General features: G+C 49.6%; 1 protein-coding gene across 1 annotated transcript; it reads right to left on the bottom strand.

The window, feature by feature from the left end:
• Positions 1-7575: 7575 nt before the first annotated feature.
• On the bottom strand, positions 7576-9878 carry LOC123405242 (UDP-glycosyltransferase 83A1-like). The gene is made up of 2 exons (XM_045099010.1): positions 9014-9878; positions 7576-8710 (listed from the first exon to the last, which is right to left on the bottom strand). The coding sequence occupies exons 1-2, from the start codon at positions 9813-9815 to the stop codon at positions 7734-7736; spliced, it is 1779 nt and encodes a 592-aa protein (XP_044954945.1). The 5' UTR covers positions 9816-9878; the 3' UTR covers positions 7576-7733.
• Between the last annotated feature and the right edge of the window lie 8245 nt (positions 9879-18123).

Below are 18123 nucleotides of genomic sequence, written 5' to 3'. Positions count from 1 at the left end.
GGAAGAGAGGCGGCCTGCGGCCCATGTGGCGCCGTGAGGAGACGAGGCTCTCCCGTCGGGCTCCTCCCGAGCGGATGCCGAAGGTGGCGGCGGCGAGCGGCCGGCGACGACGTGGCGGGGCTGAGGCGCCGGCACGGGCGGCCAAGGAACGCGGAACCACCGGATCTGGCCGCCGGCAGGCCGGGAAGCGGGACAAACCGCGCGGCGGGGCGACTGTGACAGCAGGAAGCGGGGCGACTGTGACAGCAGGCGGCGGCGGCCCTGGCAGCTCGGGCCTTGGCCGGCGGTCCTGGCGCGGCGAGCCGCCGGATTCTGCGGTGGCCGGCCCCGGCAGGCTGCGGGGTTACCGGCGGCGAGAGGCAGGAGGCGCGGCGCGGGCTGCTGGCCGGCGAGGGAGGGACGAGCCCCGGCGGCGAGGAGGCACGGGCTGTTGCGAGCAGGAGCAGCGGGGAGGCGGCGCGCAGATGGGCCTCGGGCGGGCCGCGCACGGGCTCGGGCGGGCCCGGCGGCTGGGGAGGAGTGGGAGGTGGGAAAATTAGGGTTAGGGGTAGGTGGGCGCGGAAAACTAGGAGGGATTTGAGGGAGGCTGTCCGAAAATTAGAAGGGGTCTATATATAGACAAACAGAGGGGCTCGGTTAACCGGAATCGCGATCCGGGTCCACCCGCGGGGTCGGATTCAGAGGATTCCGCACGAGGGAATGGGTACGCGGCCGTGTAGAGGGGATATCCGGAGACGAGAGGGAGAACGGGCGGCGCGACACGAATTTTAAAACACCGACACACGTCCGACGAATAACCGAAGATGGTGCCGCTACGGTCGACCGTTCGGGTACCAGACGATCTCCGATCGCGACAAAATTTGACAGGCGGCCCAGCTATATCTAATCGCGACCGCGTGCCAAGTTTCACCTCGATCAGAGAAAGTTTTAAACGCACTTTAAAAACAGGGTTTCGACGGTGCCGCGGGCGCGTGCGTGAGCGGTCGGGCTCGGAACGGACAACGACGAGAACCGGCAACTAACGACGCATGCAGGTTTTGAAAACTGGCGGCAACGGAGATGCCGATGCAATGCAGATGATGCACATGATGCGATGATGATGCGGAAACTGAAAATACCCACACGACGAAAAGTGAGGAAAGAAAAGGAGAAGCTTCTGGAACGTCGGCATCGGGCTGTCACAAGTAGGACTTGGGAAAACAAGCGAGTGGTGAACTGAGGAGAGTAACTTTACTAACCCACTCCGTTGGAGATGCAATACTCTCGGATACTGGATGGTAGGATGACTACTGTCTTAATGTGTTCTAAAGCTTATATGTAAGCAAGATGTTGTCCTACAGAGCGATCTTTGGAGGAACACACCTATATGAGCTTGACTGCTGGTCACAGTCTATGAGATTTGGGTGATCTCTAGTAAACTCATGAATAGGCCAGGAGTGTGACTAATATGCTCCACCCGAGGGGTCACCTTCGGCAGCCTAGTACTAGTAAGACTTGTGGCATAGTCCATTGTTCAGTTGTAAAGGGGTGTAGCTACTTGCTCTAGGTGAAGCTCAACCTTAACAGGTCTTCACTGAAATGATGGTATATTAAAACAGTGATTGGAACGAGGGAACACGATGTGCCCTTGAGATCTGGTGGGGGATTGTTGAAATTAGAGATGGGCCTTAGGCCCATAAGACAAATTTCAGAAAAATCTCCAAAGGCCCATGTAGGTGGTGGCATGACAAGGTGGTGGAAAGTTTAGTCCCACCCCGCTAGTGGAGGAGAAGTTGGACCCCTTTATAAGGGTCTCTCTTCCACATGCTATTGGAGAGTGAGAAGAGAAGGTGCCCTCGCGCACTCCTTCTCGGCCGCCCGCCTCGCCACGCCTCGTCACGACGCGACGCGACGCGGGTTGCGGGAATGAGCCGAGCCGAGCTCATACCTACGCGATTATTTTTGCCGGTCAGGAACGAAGAATACGTAACGGACAATGCACGATCCGAGACGTCGGATCGTGGCTGTTACCACGTCTCTCCACCCAGCCGCCTTTATAAGCAGGCTATCGCCTACCCTAGCCGTCACGAGAATCAGATCACATCTGCCTCACGCGTTCGTTCCTTGACTGCTGCAGCCGCCGGCGACTCCGTCCCGTTTACCGCGTACACGGTCGACGGGAGAGCAGGCCTCCGAAACCTCGCCTCTCCGGTTCCTCTACGGGAGAGGGGCGATTAGGTTTTGGGGGAGCAATCACGCGACTGCTCGCCTCCGTCCGTCTGCTTCGTCTACGTCCGCGTCGCCCTCGTCATTGCCATGTCTTCACCAAGCGAAGCTGACCGTCTCGTCCGCGAGAAGGCCGAAGCCGAGAAGAAGGCGGCAGAGGATACTGCCGCCGCCACCGTTGCTGCTACGGCCAACTGGTCGATCGGAGGGTATGATATGTTTGTCTCTCTCCTGTTTCTGTCTCACTACTAGTATTGCCTATATGCGTAGTACTTGTTAGTATATTCCGTGATCAGTATGTCATGAACCTAGTCTATGTCATGTTAGTAATTATCTCATGGATTAATCTATTCGGAAAATTGCCTATTTACTCAACGGTTGTGATGTCGGTGTGCCGATATTTCTCTAGTTGTGGTTGGTGGAAATTACCTCGCTGCAAGTGTGGCCAAGTTCTTCACAAGTTGTGATGGCAATCTTTGACTTGTTGATGAGCAGATGTATTTCTCTGATTTAGCTGTAGCTGGCGAAACTTATACCTTGCTGCGAGGGGGGGGGGGGGGGGGGTGATATTCTACTCGACTTTTATGATCTCTTACAAATGCAGTCTATATATGGTGGTTGTACAAATGCAGCCAAGTTCTCAAGTTGTGACATAATCTTTGACTTGCACAAGTCAGTCGTATACATATTGCATGTGGCCAAGTCCTCAAGTTGTGACATAATATTTGACTTGCATAAGTCAGTCGTATACATATGCCAACCAACCATGGCTTCATATGTCATAACTCAGTCGTCTATGTAGGGTATTAGTCATTGTTAGTGACGCAACACTACTTAATTGGTTGAATGCGATTTGTCTATTATATATGTGGGGTGAGATGTTATTCTACTCGACTTTTATGATCTCGTACAAATGCAGTCTATGTAGTGTGGCTGTACAAATGCAGCCTTTTATGATCTTTTACTCTCTTTTTTTTCTACTCGACTCATAGATGTAGCAATGGATAGCTAGCTACTACTGCCTTACATATTGGTAAATTAGTTATACTGCTGCCTTACATTTGTTTTTCATGTCCTGTTGTTCTTCCAGGGTGATCTGTGCTGCAATTTCCTGTGTTCATATGGAGGAGTGGCCTGATTAATAGCTATTCTTCCGGTAGCTTAAAACTGATGTAACTCGGTTTCTTGTATGTACTCACGAGGGCCATCATGGGCTCCACCTGCACCCTAGTGCCAGCCCTCGATGCGGTGCCTCGGCCTCGGCTATAGAGGACCAGAAGCTTGCACTAGCAGGAGCAGCAACATCTTCGACCCCTTCCTGACAAGTTGTAGGTCAGAGGATGTCCCAACCGAGGTATGCCTTCCCCTCCTTCCTTCCTCTTCATGTCAAGTTCTTGTGTGAAAAACAATCTTGATCAAAATATTTAATGGACCGGCACTTCACATTGATTTCAACATGGCTAGTTTGTCGTATCTTTACTGTTTTAGTAGTTCACTACTGAAAAAACAACGGATAAGAGTTGCGGATTTTAATAAGTTCATTCTTTTGAAAGAAGTTTGCGGATTTAAAAATTATTCATAGATTTGGAAAGGAGCTGTGATTTAAAAAAAAGTTGATGAATTTGACAATAATTTGAGGATATACAAAAGTTCATGAATTTGAAAATAATAATCATGAATTTACAGAAGAAAAAGAAAAAGAAAATCAACTAAAAGCCGTTCTAAAATAAACCACAGAAAAAACCGCACCGAAATCCTGGGGAAACCTTCCAAAAACCAGCGGAAAAAAATTCCACATGGGCCGGCTCACTACATAATTGATTAGATGGTGTGTGTGCTGTGTATAACTAGCGCTTTAAGTGTTGAATAGGAGCAAAGAGAGCCTTGGCTCGGTGGTTGGGCATGCGGTTGTGCAGCCTAACGATCCGAGTTCAATTCCTAGAATTGACGTGTGATGCACACGGGTTTTCTCCCATTTATTAAGGATCAAGTTTGATGTGTGGTGGAACTACTCATCAAGAAATATCTTGATACTCATTTAAAAAATTCGAAAGACCATGTTTATCTTGGTATTCATACTAATATGGTTGTATGCATCCCTAGTTGGTGCAGAGGCCGAGAAGTGAAATTCTCCCCATTTAAAAGGTCGCGAGGCCCTATTGGGCGTGGATTACGCGAACAACACCAGCGATGCAGGTTCATGGCTCGGGAAACTCCCCCTCCGTTCCCTCCTCCCCCCTCCCAACCCTAGCCGCCCCACTCCCTCCCCCTCCCTTCCTCGCCGCCGGGCAAGCCCGGGGCGTCAAGGATCGTGGCGGCGGGGCCTTGGCTGCCCTGCGTCTGCGTGGGGAACTCCGGATCTGGAGCGGCGGCTCCATGGGCGAGGCACGGCAAGCTAGCAGCCGTGTGGGTGGTGGATCTGGCATCCGGGCCGCGCGGGCGACGGGATCCGGTGCTTGTTGGCGGCCGGTGGCCGGAGCGCGCGATCTGGCGCATCCCCTCCTCCCATGTTCGGCGTGCGGGCTAACCTGGTCGGGCCGCGCTTCCTTGGGTCGCCGGTTCCGACAAGAGGCGCTGCTAGTGGCGGGGATCTAGTTCGGGCGAAATCCCTGGCCGGCCGCGTCGACGGCGACGCCTGAGGGCCACCGTTCCCCTCCTTGGACGCGTCGGTATGGACTGATCCCCTCACTTCCCCTTCCCCTAGGTCTCCCGGGCGAAAGCCCTAACCTTGTTGGGCGGCGGCGGCGCTCACGGCGTCGTTCCCTTCTTGAAGGCGCCGCTTTGGGAACCTTGGGGCTGGGTGGCGCTTGTGGGTGGTGGGCGACGGTGGTGGCTCGGCCCTATCCTAGCATGGATCTACGTCCGCTGCTTGGAGATGGACTAGCGTTGGTGGAGGTCGTCGTTTGGCGTCATGGTGGCGTCGATAGCGTAGGCACCTGCGAAGGCTGGCACATCAATCTGTTGGAATTATGCCCTAGAGGCAACAATAAATATAGTTATTATTATAATTCCTGTATCAAGATAATCGTTTATTATCCATGCTATAATTGTATTGAATGAAGACTCATTTACATGTGTGGATACATAGACAAAACACCGTCCCTAGCAAGCCTCTAGTTGGCTAGCCAGTTGATCAAAGATAGTCAGTGTCTTCTGATTATGAACAAAGTGTTGTTGCTTGATAACTGGATCACGTCATTAGGAGAATCACGTGATGGACTAGACCCAAACTAATAGACGTAGCATGTTGATCGTGTCATTTTGTTGCTACTGTTTTCTGCGTGTCAAGTATTTATTCCTATGACCATGAGATCATATAACTCACTGACACCGGAGGAATGCTTTGTGTGTATCAAACGTCTCAACGTAACTGGGTGACTATAAAGATGCTCTACAGGTATCTCCGAAGGTGTTAGTTGAGTTAGTATGGATCAAAACTGGGATTTGTCACTCCGTGTGACGGAGAGGTATCTCGGGCCCCACTCGGTAATACAACATCACACACAAGCCTTGCAAGCAATGTGACTTAGTGAAAGTTGCGGGATCTTGTATTACGGAACGAGTAAAGAGACTTGCCGGTGAACGAGATTGAAATAGGTATGCGGATACTGACGATCGAATCTCGGGCAAGTAACATACCGAAGGACAAAGGGAATGACATACGGGATTATATGAATCCTTGGCACTGAGGTTCAAACGATAAGATCTTCGTAGAATATGTAGGATCCAATATGGGCATCCAGGTCCCGCTATTGGATATTGACCGAGGAGTCTCTCGGGTCATGTCTACATAGTTCTCGAACCCGCAGGGTCTGCACACTTAAGGTTCGACGTTGTTTTATGCGTATTTGAGTTATATGGTTGGTTAACGAATGTTGTTCGGAGTCCCGGATGAGATCACGGACGTCACGAGGGTTTCCGGAATGGTCCGGAAACGAAGATTGATACATAGGATGACCTCATTTGATTACCGGAAGGTTTTCGGAGTTACCGGGAAAGTACCGGGAATGACGAATGGGTTCCGGGAGTTCACCGGGGGGGGCAACCCACCCCGGGGAAGCCCATAGGCCTCGAGGGTGGCACACCAGCCCTTAGTGGGCAGGTGGGACAGCCCAAAAGGGCCCTATGCGCCTAGGAAAGAAAATCAAAGAGAAAAAAAAAAGAGGAGGTGGGAAGGGAAGGAAGGACTCCCACCCACCAAACCAAGTCCAACTCGGTTTGGGGGGGGAGCCTTCCCCCTTGGACTCGGCCGACCCCCTTGGGGCTCCTTGAGCCCCAAGGCAAGGCCCCCTCCCTCCCACCTATATATACGGAGGTTTTAGGGAAGATTTGAGACGACTTTTCCACGGCAGCCCGACCACATACCTCCACGGTTTTTCCTCTAGATCGCGTTTCTGCGGAGCTCGGGCAGAGCCCTGCTGAGACAAGGTCATCACCAACCTCCGGAGCGTCGTCACGCTGCCGGAGAACTCTTCTACCTCTCCGTCTCTCTTGCTGGATCAAGAAGGCCGAGATCATCGTCGAGCTGTACGTGTGCTGAACACGGAGGTGCCGTCCGTTCGGTACTAGATCGTGGGACTGATCGCGGGATTGTTCGCGGGGCGGATCGAGGGACGTGAGGACGTTCCACTACATCAACCTCGTTCACTAACGCTTCTGCTGTACGATCTACAAGGGTACGTAGATCACTCATCCCCTCTCATAGATGGACATCACCATGATAGGTCTTCGTGCGCGTAGGAAAATTTTTGTTTCCCATGCGACGTTCCCCAACACATTCTGCTCTGAAGATGAACCGGTGGAAGATGGTGGCGGCGACACATGTGAGTGCGTCAGACCGGTTTGTGCCCCTGACCCGGTATGTGGCCCGGTCGGGGCATCCGGCTTTAGATGTTAGGCTTAGGTGAGAGGTCTGGGTATTTCGCTCAGCTTGCACCCCTTCATCATATGGATAGAAGTAACGACAGATGTTGCCAAGATGGCGGATTCAGGCATATTATTGTATTACTTTGTAAGGTCCTCGAGAATAATCAATAAAATGGTCGCATTCATCTCCTAGATGAGACCGGGGATCATCCTCCTTTTCTAAAAAAAAGTGTTGAATAGGAAGTGGCCGACATCCTGCCTCCCATCGTTCTTGGCCCACACTGCTGCTCTTCATCGTTTTTTCCTTACAAAATTCTCAGGTACTATCTCTGTCACTTTTTGTAAGATGTGTTTAGAGTCTGACAAGCGTCTTATACTCGCTTCGTCTGAAATTACTTGTCGCGAAAATGGATAGATCTATTTATACCCATTGTCGCGACAAGTAATTTGGGGCGGAAGGAGTGTTTCCGGAAGTAACTCAAAACAAAAAGCGGCAAATATAAAGGCAAATGAACTTTTTATTCTGCGAGGGAGTATTTCCGGAGTTAACTCACAAACAAAAAAAGGCAGCAGATATAAAGGCAAAGGGTCATGGTTTATTCTGTGTGGAAATGCAAAATTGCACACACTACCACACATACATACATTCAAGCGGCAGATGATCACGCCTTCATACCCTCCGCTAGAGTATGGAAGTTTCCGGGTGAGGCGCCCCCATCCCGAACGCTCACTTCGTGTGGCGCCGCATTCTTCATGACCTCCGCAAAAGCATCGAAGTTTCCATGCGAGGAGCCGCCTTCCTGAATGCTCTCGTGCGCGGCCTTCTTCAGGGCCTCCACCCTCTCCCTCATGCCGGCGTCCTTCATCAGCTCCTCCACCCTGCCGGCGATGTGCTCCTTGGTTATGACCCCCGACTCGTCGGCCACGGCCTTGAGGCCCACCTTCCACACGTCGGAGATGTACACCTGGTTCACGAACTGGTCGGCGAAGTAGGGCCACGCGAGGAAAGGCACGCCGTTCCGGACGCCTTCCATGGTGGAGTTCCACCCGCAGTGCGACACGAAGCAAGCCACCGCTGGGTGCGCCAGCACGCGCTGCTGCGGTGCCCAGGAGACGAGCTTGCCCTGGCCTCCCGTGCCGCACACCCGGTCCAGGAAGCCCTTCGGGTAGTCGTGCACTGCGCCATGGCCAATGTCTGGGCGCACGACCCACAGGAACGGCCGGTCGGAGAGCTCGAGCCCCAGCGCGAGCTCCTCAAACTGGCGCCGGTTGAACATGGTGAAGCTGCCAAAAGCCACGTAGACGACGGATCTCTCTGTATGCGCGTCGAGCCAGGACATGCACTCGTCGTCCTCCGGCTGCCAGAAGTGGCCGACGGCCTTGCCGTTGCGCTCCCCGGTGAGCAGCGGGCCAACAGGGAGGACGTTGGGGAAGAGTTTGAAAGATGCCGGCTCTGCCTCCTGGAAGGAGTTGCAGATGACGAAGTCGCACTGCTCCATTGCACGGACGCCGTCACAAAGTAGCCGGTAGAGGGTCGCCTGCTGGTCGTGGTCGCCAATGCAGTTCCATGCGAGGTGGGCGCTCTGCATGAGAGGCATGTCGGGGCTCAGTTGGAATGTTCCCTCGCCCAGAGTAGACCCTGCATGTAAACACGATCTGGTCAGTAATAAATCTCTACTACTTAAACATAAATAGCCTTCCTTTTCCCGTCCAACATTTCATATTTTTTGCTGGTGAACATTCGTTCAAAATTGTCTTCAAAATCGTCCCATCTTTTATTAACTTCCAAATAAACTATGTTTTTTCGTCAAGTCAGTAGAAGATTACAAAATAAAATCACAAACAGAATTTGATAAACATTTATTTACACAAACATGTAAATTATGGGCTAGCTAGTAATGTAAAAGGAGTCAAATTAAGTTGTTTGTTGAGCTATACGTACCATCTTCCCCGTCGATGATGTTGTCCTCGATCAGCTTGGGAAAGCTCAGAAGGGTGACCATGACAGCGGCCGACGCCGGCCAAACGGCCGCCACCGGGATTCCGGTCCTCCGTGCAATGTCCACCGCCCAATACCCGACGTTGTAGTCCGTGACCATGCACGTGATCTTGCCGCCGTCCACGGCCGCCTCACCGCTCCGGAGAATGAGCTCCTCCACCTTCGGCGCCATGAACTCCGCCATGAGTATGGTCAGCCTCACCAGCTGGTTCCGGTCCTCCCCGGGGGCCATGCCATCTGGCACCGCCACGAGCCGGATCCGGCCCAGCCCGCTGCCAACGCCGTTCGACATGGAGGCGACTACACGGGCGTGGTTGAACTCGGTGTTGACGAAGGTGACGTTGAAGCCCCTGTCAGCCAGCGCGTGTGCAACCTCCATGAGCGGGATCACGTGGCCCTGCGCCGGGTAGGGGATGACAACCGCGTGCGGTGGACACGCCATTGACGTAATTATAACAGAGACCTTGGCAGTGGTGATCTTAGCAACTGTAGCTGTTGATGCTGCAGTTGTTATGTCATCAGAATGAATTGATCCGCAGAATTTATAGTGGAAGATGCAAGTGTGGAGACACACACCGTGCCAAGAGCTACAAAAGAGGATGATTCTTGTTGCTCCAGTGGCTAATCCCGTCCTTGGATCTTCTAAAAGATTGAGCTGGTTCTTGTTGGAGTTTCTTGTTGGGGTTTGCACAGCAAGAAAATTAGTTACGATCTGGCATTCTGCTTGTATTTTATGATCTCGCATTGTACTTGTATTTGATTCGTTGGAACTTCTTGTAACTGTCGAAAGATCTGCCGCCGCATAAGCCGTCCGATAACAGGATCGATCGGCAAGACATTTTCCTCTATTTTGCAACAAAAGTCTTGGTGTGGAACCGTATGCAACAAAGGTTGTGTTGCGGTTTTTCTATAACATATATGTTGTGTTGCCGGATTATTCTTTTACAACATGGATCGTGATGGAGAAAAAAAATTGCATCACGATTTATGTTGTACTCCCTTCGTCCTAAAATTATTGTCTTAGGTTTATCTAAAAATAGATGTATCTAAATACTAAAGCGTGACTAGATACATTCGTATTTAGACTAATCCGAGACAAGAATTTAGAGACGGAGGGAGTAGAATATTTTTTCCAACATGGACCGTTGTAGAATCTAGCCTCTGGTCGGTTTACAGCAAGGGGTAGTTGCAGAACCCCTACTGAAACCATGGGTTATGCTATGACACAGCTTGCCGACGGCCTTGACATGGACCATCGGCATAGGTTTTATCTATATATTTTTTATTTTAAATCATTTCTTTTTTTCAAAATTAAAATTAGATTAATTAAATCTGACTTATCTAAACTTAAACATGTACAAATTATATTTTGATTGAGGGTAGATTTTTTTCATAAATTATGAATATCCAGTTTGTTTTTGTTTTTGAGTATGTTAAAAATATGACCTCATGTACTTTTATATATAGGTCCTATACTTTGTAAAATCATAAATAGCTGATACTTGCATTGATTTTGACAAATTTTATATAATTTTTTATCAGGATCTTGAAAGGATTCTGCTACTATACTTTGTTTTCAAATTTGAACGAACTAAAATCATGTTTGCTTCAGATTTACAGAAAGCACCCAATTATTTTGGCTTTTTTATACATTTTTCATTTATTGGCCAAACGAAACAAAATTTATATTTATGTACAAAAGAATGTTTCTTGGATTGTTGCGGCACACATAGACACCCGTCATGCTGCTCAGGGTGTGACCCCCTTCACGGACGACATTGCCACAATCACTTCGAGGGGGGAAACCTCCATGTCTGGTCGAGTCGGAGAGAATCTCATGGTTGGTTGGGTCCAAACCATGTGGTGACATGTTCTTATGGGGCGGACCCTCCCCAAATTATTTGCAACTAACTACATGTTCTGCAATCCTTCCGCGTAAAATAGAGGATCTGCGGAGCACCTGTTCCCCACTCCAGGGTTTTTAACCTCAGCTCCGCCAGCTTCAGAAGCTGAGTTGCGGAGCGGAGAAAATCCGAACAGGACCTAAATATCCATTTTTCAGCAGCTTGGCCCTCCCCAACCTGTCTTACCAGCATTTGGCTCCCCTCATACATATTTCCCACTGCTTGGCGTATATGCATGCAGCGAGAACTAGTCTCAAGAAGACTTGGTAAAATAACGTAAAATAATAGGGGCTGATCGATCAGCTCCTCACTTGACTACTTGACAAGTGTGTGTCCCTCTCGCATTATTCAGAAAACTATGCAGCGACACTCACAAGAAACTCCTACGAATCAAATGCAAGTACAATGGGATGCAAGCAGATGGTGCCGCATGTCCAAGAAGCGAAAGCTACACAAATCCTTATTACGTTGTGTTAGTTTAATTTTTTTGCTCATGAACAAAGTAGGCGCCGTCCATTTGTATCCCTTACAATACATCGACTATTATAATATAGTCTCTCTTACCTCGAAAGGCACTTTCTGCTCCCGAGCTCATTTGAGCTCGGGTGAACAGTAAAATCGAAAAAATTCGAAAAATGTTCAAAAAATTCCGAATTTTTTTTGTGACCAACATTGTCAAAAGTTCTAAGTGCATGCAAAAATTTGGCATGTCCATTTTGTTTATTTTGCCACGCCTTGTAGAAATGTTTGTTCATGCCAAATTTTTGCATGCACTTAGAACTTTTGACAATGTTGGTCTCAAAAAAAATTCAGAATTTTTTGAACATTTGTTAATATTTTTTCGATTTTACTGTTCACCCGAGCTCATATGAGCTCGGGAGCAGATACTCCACGTCCCTCTTACCTTTTCTTTTTTACGTAGGAGGTAAGAAGGTAAGAGTTACTCAATCGGATTCAATGTTTTGGCTCTCGGGTGTAGTACTCGGTGAAACAGTAAAATTATTTAAAATAGCAAAAGGAAATAAAAAATTCTGATTCTTTTGGGGGTGTGTGTTGGATTTCGGGCTCCACAATACTATAAAGATTCGAACTTGGGGATGCGTGCGGAGGCCACTTGGCAGCTTTGGCTCGCCTGACTCGCTACTCGTTGTGAATGGCAGAGAACTCACTCGATGATGAGAAAAACACATAACACGACAATTTCTCCAGGTTCAGGCCGTTGAGAAGCGTAATACCATACTACTGATTTGGTGAATTGCCTTTCGTGGAGGTTGGTGGATGAACTAGTACAATGTTCTAGGGCCTCCGGAGGCTGCGTGGCCTTTGTGTTGTGCCGGTGGATGAATGAATGAATCGGATCCCTCTCTACTAAGTAATCTATCCTCTATTTATGGCGGCGGTCCGGATCCTCTCCCCTTATCGTTTCGACGGGAAGGGATCCCACAACGACCAATTTTAAAGGGGAACATGGGTCCAAAAAATAGACTTCGCCTGCAAAGTGACTGTCAATGCAGCATGGACGGGTCCAGATATGACGTCTGTCCTGCTGGCGGGTGGTGGTGGCCTTGTTGCACCAGAATGAAAATCTTTGCGAGTTGCCCTAGAGACCTGCATGTGTCCTCGCCCCCTTTACACTAAAGGGAGAACTGCATCGTCCTGCTGTCTGTTGCTCGCCTGTCCTTCCCCTCCGTATCCGAATCCCCCCTCCGGCAGGGCACCAGAACGTGCCCCAGATGGGATCTTGCGGAGAAAGAAGCTTGCGGCGGCGGAAAAGTGTCTTCATTGATCTCTTGATTTTTTTCTGGGATTTTAGGGAATATATAGGCGAAAGACCTAGGGCAGAGGAGGCCCAGGGAGCCCACAAGCCTGGGAGGCGCGGGCCCCCCTGGCCGCGCCATGAGGGCTTGTGGGGTCCCTGGTGACCCTCTGCCTTGGTTCTCAAGTCTCCCGATCGTCTTGTGTTTCGGAAAAAATCTTTTCGGAAGTTTTATTCCGTTTGGACTCCGTTTAAAATCCTCCTGTGAAAAGGGTCAAAAACACGGAAAAACAGGAACTGACACTTGGCACTGAGTTAATAAGTTAGTCCCAAAAAAGATATAAAAGGCATACAAAACATCCAAAGTTTGACAAGATAATAGCATGAAACCATAAAAAAATTATAAATACGTTGGAGACGTATCAATCTCCCACTCGTGGACCTCGGTTCGACCGAGGGGGCGGCGGAACACAACATGCCATCCGTCCTCTAGAGCAGACGTGGAGACAAGGACGGCTGGGTCACCGCAAATAGCAAAGAGCCTCGGGAATTGCAGGCGTAAAGGTTCCCCATCCAGCCACGGATCCAACCAAAACTGGGTCCCAGACCCATTGCCCACCGAGACCCGCATGCCCAACCTAATATCGTGCTTGATGCCTTGAATTGATTTCCAGAACTGCGACCCAGTCGCGAGCGAGCATGCCAAGAGGGGTCTACTCTGAACGTACTTGGCATCAATCAATTGGAGCCACAGACCCCCATCTCCCTGGAGGATCCACCACACCCAACGCAGCATCAGGGCAACGTTCATGCGGCGGGATGCAGGTATGCCCAAGCCCCCTCGGTCCTTCGGTAAGCAAATATTGGCCCACTTCACCATGTGGTATTTGGGTCTACCATCCCCTTCCTGCCAGAAGAACCTAGCCAACTCCTTGTCAAAGGAGCTATGCACGCCTTCGGGTAGGATATACATCCCCATCATATACATAGGGAGGCTCGCAAGGTTAGAGCTAATGAGGACGGTCTTGCTGCCTTTAGACGTGAACCTGCTGCACCAGGGCTCCGCACGGGACGATACTCGTCCCACCAGCGGATCAAACCCGCTAACCAAGATCCTGGACTCAGCCAGGGGCATCCCCAAATATGAGATGGGGAGGACAGCCAGCTTGCAGTTCAGCTTGTCCGCGATCTTGTGTTGCTCCTCGTCGGAGTAACCGAGGACCACAACCTCACTCTTATCAAAGTTAATCTTAAGTCCAGATATTTCCTCGAAGCAGAGCAAAAGGAACTTAAGATTAGCAATGTCCGAGTCGAAGCGTGCGACCATGATCATGGTGTCGTCCGCATATTGGAGATGGGAGACACCACCTCCCGATATGAGGTGGCCAACCACCCCCTGAATATGGCCGGCAAGCTTGGCCTTATCCAACATGCCAGCCAGGGCGTCGACGGCGATGTTGAAGAGCAAGGGGGAAAACCATGTGGTGAATGGAGGCGATGACCGGCTCGTGCTCGCACCCCGTGGTGTGACGGCGGCCAGCATGGACCCGCCGCCCCCATCCCCTTCGCCGGCGGCGGCCTCCCCGGTGGCTGGGGTGTTGGAATTATGCCCTAGAGGCAATAATAAATATATAGTTATTATTATAATTCATGTATCAAGATAATAGTTTATTATCCATGCTATAATTGTATTGAATGAAGACTCATTTACATGTGTGGATACATAGACAAAACACCGTCCCTAGCATGCCTCTAGTTGGCTAGCCAGTTGATCGATGATAGTCAGTGTCTTCTGATTATGAACAAGGTGTTGTTGCTTGATAACTGGATCACGTCATTGGGAGAATCACGTGATGGACTAGACCCAAACTAATAGACGTAGCATGTTGATCGTGTCATTTTGTTGCTACTGTTTTCTGCGTGTCAAGTATTTATTCCTATGACCATGAGATCATATAACTCACTGACACCGGAGGAATGCTTTGTGTGTATCAAACGTCGCAACGTAACTGGGTGACTATAAAGATGCTCTACAGGTATCTCCGAAGGTGTTAGTTGAGTTAGTATGGATCAAGACTGGGATTTGTCACTCCGTGTGACGGAGAGGTATCTCGGGGCCCACTCGGTAATACAACATCACACACAAGCCTTGCAAGCAATGTAACTTAGTGTAAGTTGCGGGATCTTGTATTACAGAACGAGTAAAGAGACTTGCCGGTAAACGAGATTGAAATAGGTATGCGGATACTGACGATCGAATCTCGGGCAAGTAACATACCGAAGGACAAAGGGAACGACATACGGGATTATACGAATCCTTGGCACTGAGGTTCAAACGATAAGATCTTCGTAGAATATGTAGGATCCAATATGGGCATCCAGGTCCCGCTATTGGATATTGACCGAGGAGTCTCTCGGGTCATGTCTACATAGTTCTCAAACCCGCAGGGTCTGCACACTTAAGGTTCGACGTTGTTTTATGCGTATATGAGTTATATGGTTGGTTACCGAATGTTGTTCGGAGTCCCGGATGAGATCACGGACGTCACGAGGGTTTCCGGAATGGTCCGGAAACGAAGATTGATACATAGGATGACCTCATTTGATTACCGGAAGGTTTTCGCAGTTACCGGGAATATACCGGGAATGATGAATGGGTTCCGGAAGTTCACCGGGGGGGGGGGGGGGCAACCCACCCCGGGGAAGCCCATAGGCCTTGGGGGAGACACACCAGCCCTTAGTGGGCTGGTGGGACAGCCCACAAGTGCTCTATGCGCCAAGAGAAGAAAAATCTAGAGGAAAAGAAAAAAAAAAAGAGGAGGAGGTGGGAAGGGAGGGGGACTCCCTCCCACCAAACCTAGTCCAACTCGGTTTGGGGGGGAGAGTCCTCCCCCTTGGACTCGGCCGACCCCCTTGGGGCTCCTTGAGCCCCAAGGCAAGGCCCCCTCCCTCCCACCTATATATACGGAGGTTTTAGGGCTGATTTGAGACGATTTTTCCACGGCAGCCCGACCACATACCTCCATGGTTTTTCCTCTAGATCGCGTTTCTGCGGAGCTCGGGCGGAGCCCTGCTGAGACAAGGTCATCACCAACTTCCGGAGCGCCGTCACGCTGCCGGAGAACTCTTCTACCTCTCCGTCTCTCTTGCTGGATCAAGAAGGCCGAGATCATCGTCGAGCTGTACGTGTGCTGAACGCGGAGGTGCCGTCCGTTCGGTACTAGATCGTGGGACTGATCGCGGGATTGTTCGCGGGGCGGATCGAGGGACGTGAGGACGTTCCACTACATCAACCGCGTTCTCTAACGCTTTTGCTGTACGGTCTACAAGGGTACGTAGATCACTCATCCCCTCTCGTAGATGGACATCACCACGATAGGTCTTCGTGCGCGTAGGAAAATTTTTGTTTCCCATGCGACGTTCCCCAACAGTGGCATCATGAGCTAGGTTCATGCGTAGATGTCTTCTCGAGTAGAACACAAAAGTTTTTGTGGGCGGTGATGTGCGTTTTGCTGCCCTCCTTAGTCTTTTCTTGATTCCGCGGTATTGTTGGATTGAAGCGGCTTGGACCGACATTACTCGTACGCTTACGAGAGACTGGTTTCATCGTTACGAGTAACCCCCTTTGCTCAAAGATGACTGGCAAGTGACGGTTTCTCCAACTTTAGTTGAATCGGATTTGACCGAGGAGGTCCTTGGATGAGGTTAAATAGCAACTCATATATCTCCGTTGTGGTGTTTGCGTAAGTAAGATGCGATCCTACTAGATACCCTTGGTCACCACGTAAAACATGCAACAACAAAATTAGAGGACGTCTAACTTGTTTTTGCAGGGTATGATTGTGATGTGATATGGCCAACGATGTGATGTGATATATTGGATGTATGAGATGATCATGTTGTAATAGAAATATCGACTTGCACGTCGATGGTACGGCAACCGGCAGGAGCCATAGGGTTGTCTTTATACTAACGTTTGTGCTTGCAGATGCGTTTACTATTTTGCTAGGATGTAGCTTTAGTAGTAATAGCATAAGTAGCACGACAACCCCGATGGCAACACGTTGATGGATGATCATGGTGTGGCGCCGATGACAAGAAGATCGTGCCGGTGCTTTGGTGATGGAGATCAAGAAGCACGTGATGATGGCCATATCATGTCACTTATGAATTGCATGTGATGTTAATCCTTTTATGCACCTTATTTTGCTTAGAACGACGGTAGCATTATGAGGTGATCTCTCACTAAAATTTCAAGATGAAATTGTGTTCTCCCCGACTGTGCACCGTTGCTACAGTTCGTCGTTTCGAGACGCCACGTGATGATCGGGTGTGATAGACTCAACGTTCACATACAACGGGTGCAAAACAGTTGCGCACGCGGAACACTCGGGTTAAGCTTGACGAGCCTAGCATGTGCATACATGGCCTCGGAACACATGAGACCGAAAGGTCGATCGTGAATCATATAGTTGATATGATTAGCATAGGGATGCTTACCACTGAAACTATACCCAACTCACGTGATGATCGGACTTGGGATAGTGTAAGTGGATCATGAACCACTCAAATGACTAGAGAGATGTACTTTTTGAGTGGGAGTTTAGCATATAATTTGATTAAGTTGAACTCTAATTATCTTGAACATAGTCTAAGTCCACTTTGAATATATTTGTGTTGTAGATCATGGCTCACGCGACAGTCATCCTGAATTTTAATACGTTCCTAGAGAAAGCTAAGTTGAAAAATGATGGAAGCAACTTTGTAGACTGGGCTCGTAATCTTAAGCTAATCTTACAAGCTGGGAAGAAGGATTATGTCCTTAATGCTGCGCTAGGAGATGAACCACCCGCTACGGCTGATCGGGATGTTAAGAACGCTTGGTTGGCACGTAAGGAAGACTACTCAATAGTTCAATGTGCAGTCTTGTATGGCTTAGAACCGGGACTTCAACGTCGCTTTGAGCGTCATGGAGCATTTGAGATGTTCCAAGAGTTGGAGTTTATCTTTCAGAAGAACGCCCGGATCGAGAGGTATGAGACCTCGGATAAATTCTATGCTTGCAAGATGGAGGAAAACTCGTCTGTCAGTGAACATGTGCTCAAAATGTCTGGGTACTCAAACCTTCTAGCTGAGCTGGGGATTGAACTCCCGCAAGAAGCTATCACTGACAGAATCCTTCAATCACTGCCGCCAAGCTACAAAGGCTTTGTGTTGAACTACAACATGCAAGGGATGAACAAATCTCCCGGCGAGTTGTTTGCGATGTTGAAAGTCGCAGAGTCTGAACTCCGTAAAGAGCATCAAGTGTTGATGGTGAATAAGACCACTAGTTTCAAGAGAAACGGCAAAGGCAAGAAGGGCAATTCGAAGAAGAGCGGCAAGCCTGTTGC

This window comes from Hordeum vulgare, chromosome 1H (genome assembly GCF_904849725.1).
Source record: "Hordeum vulgare subsp. vulgare chromosome 1H, MorexV3_pseudomolecules_assembly, whole genome shotgun sequence".
NCBI classification, from domain to species: domain Eukaryota; kingdom Viridiplantae; phylum Streptophyta; class Magnoliopsida; order Poales; family Poaceae; genus Hordeum; species Hordeum vulgare.
The sequence above is the reverse complement of the archived record's forward strand: the minus strand, read 5'-3'. Positions and strand labels throughout refer to the sequence as shown.

What these genes read in the sequence shown, in the direction of transcription:
- LOC123405242 (XM_045099010.1), bottom strand. Translation starts at nt 9,815, where the DNA reads ATGCGAGATCATAAAATACAAGCAGAATGCCAGATCGTAACTAATTTT. An exon ending in CATCATCGACGGGGAAGATG is followed by an intron (nt 8,711 to 9,013) that starts GTACGTATAGCT and finishes GTTTACATGCAG; the next exon opens with GGTCTACTCTGGGCGAGGGA.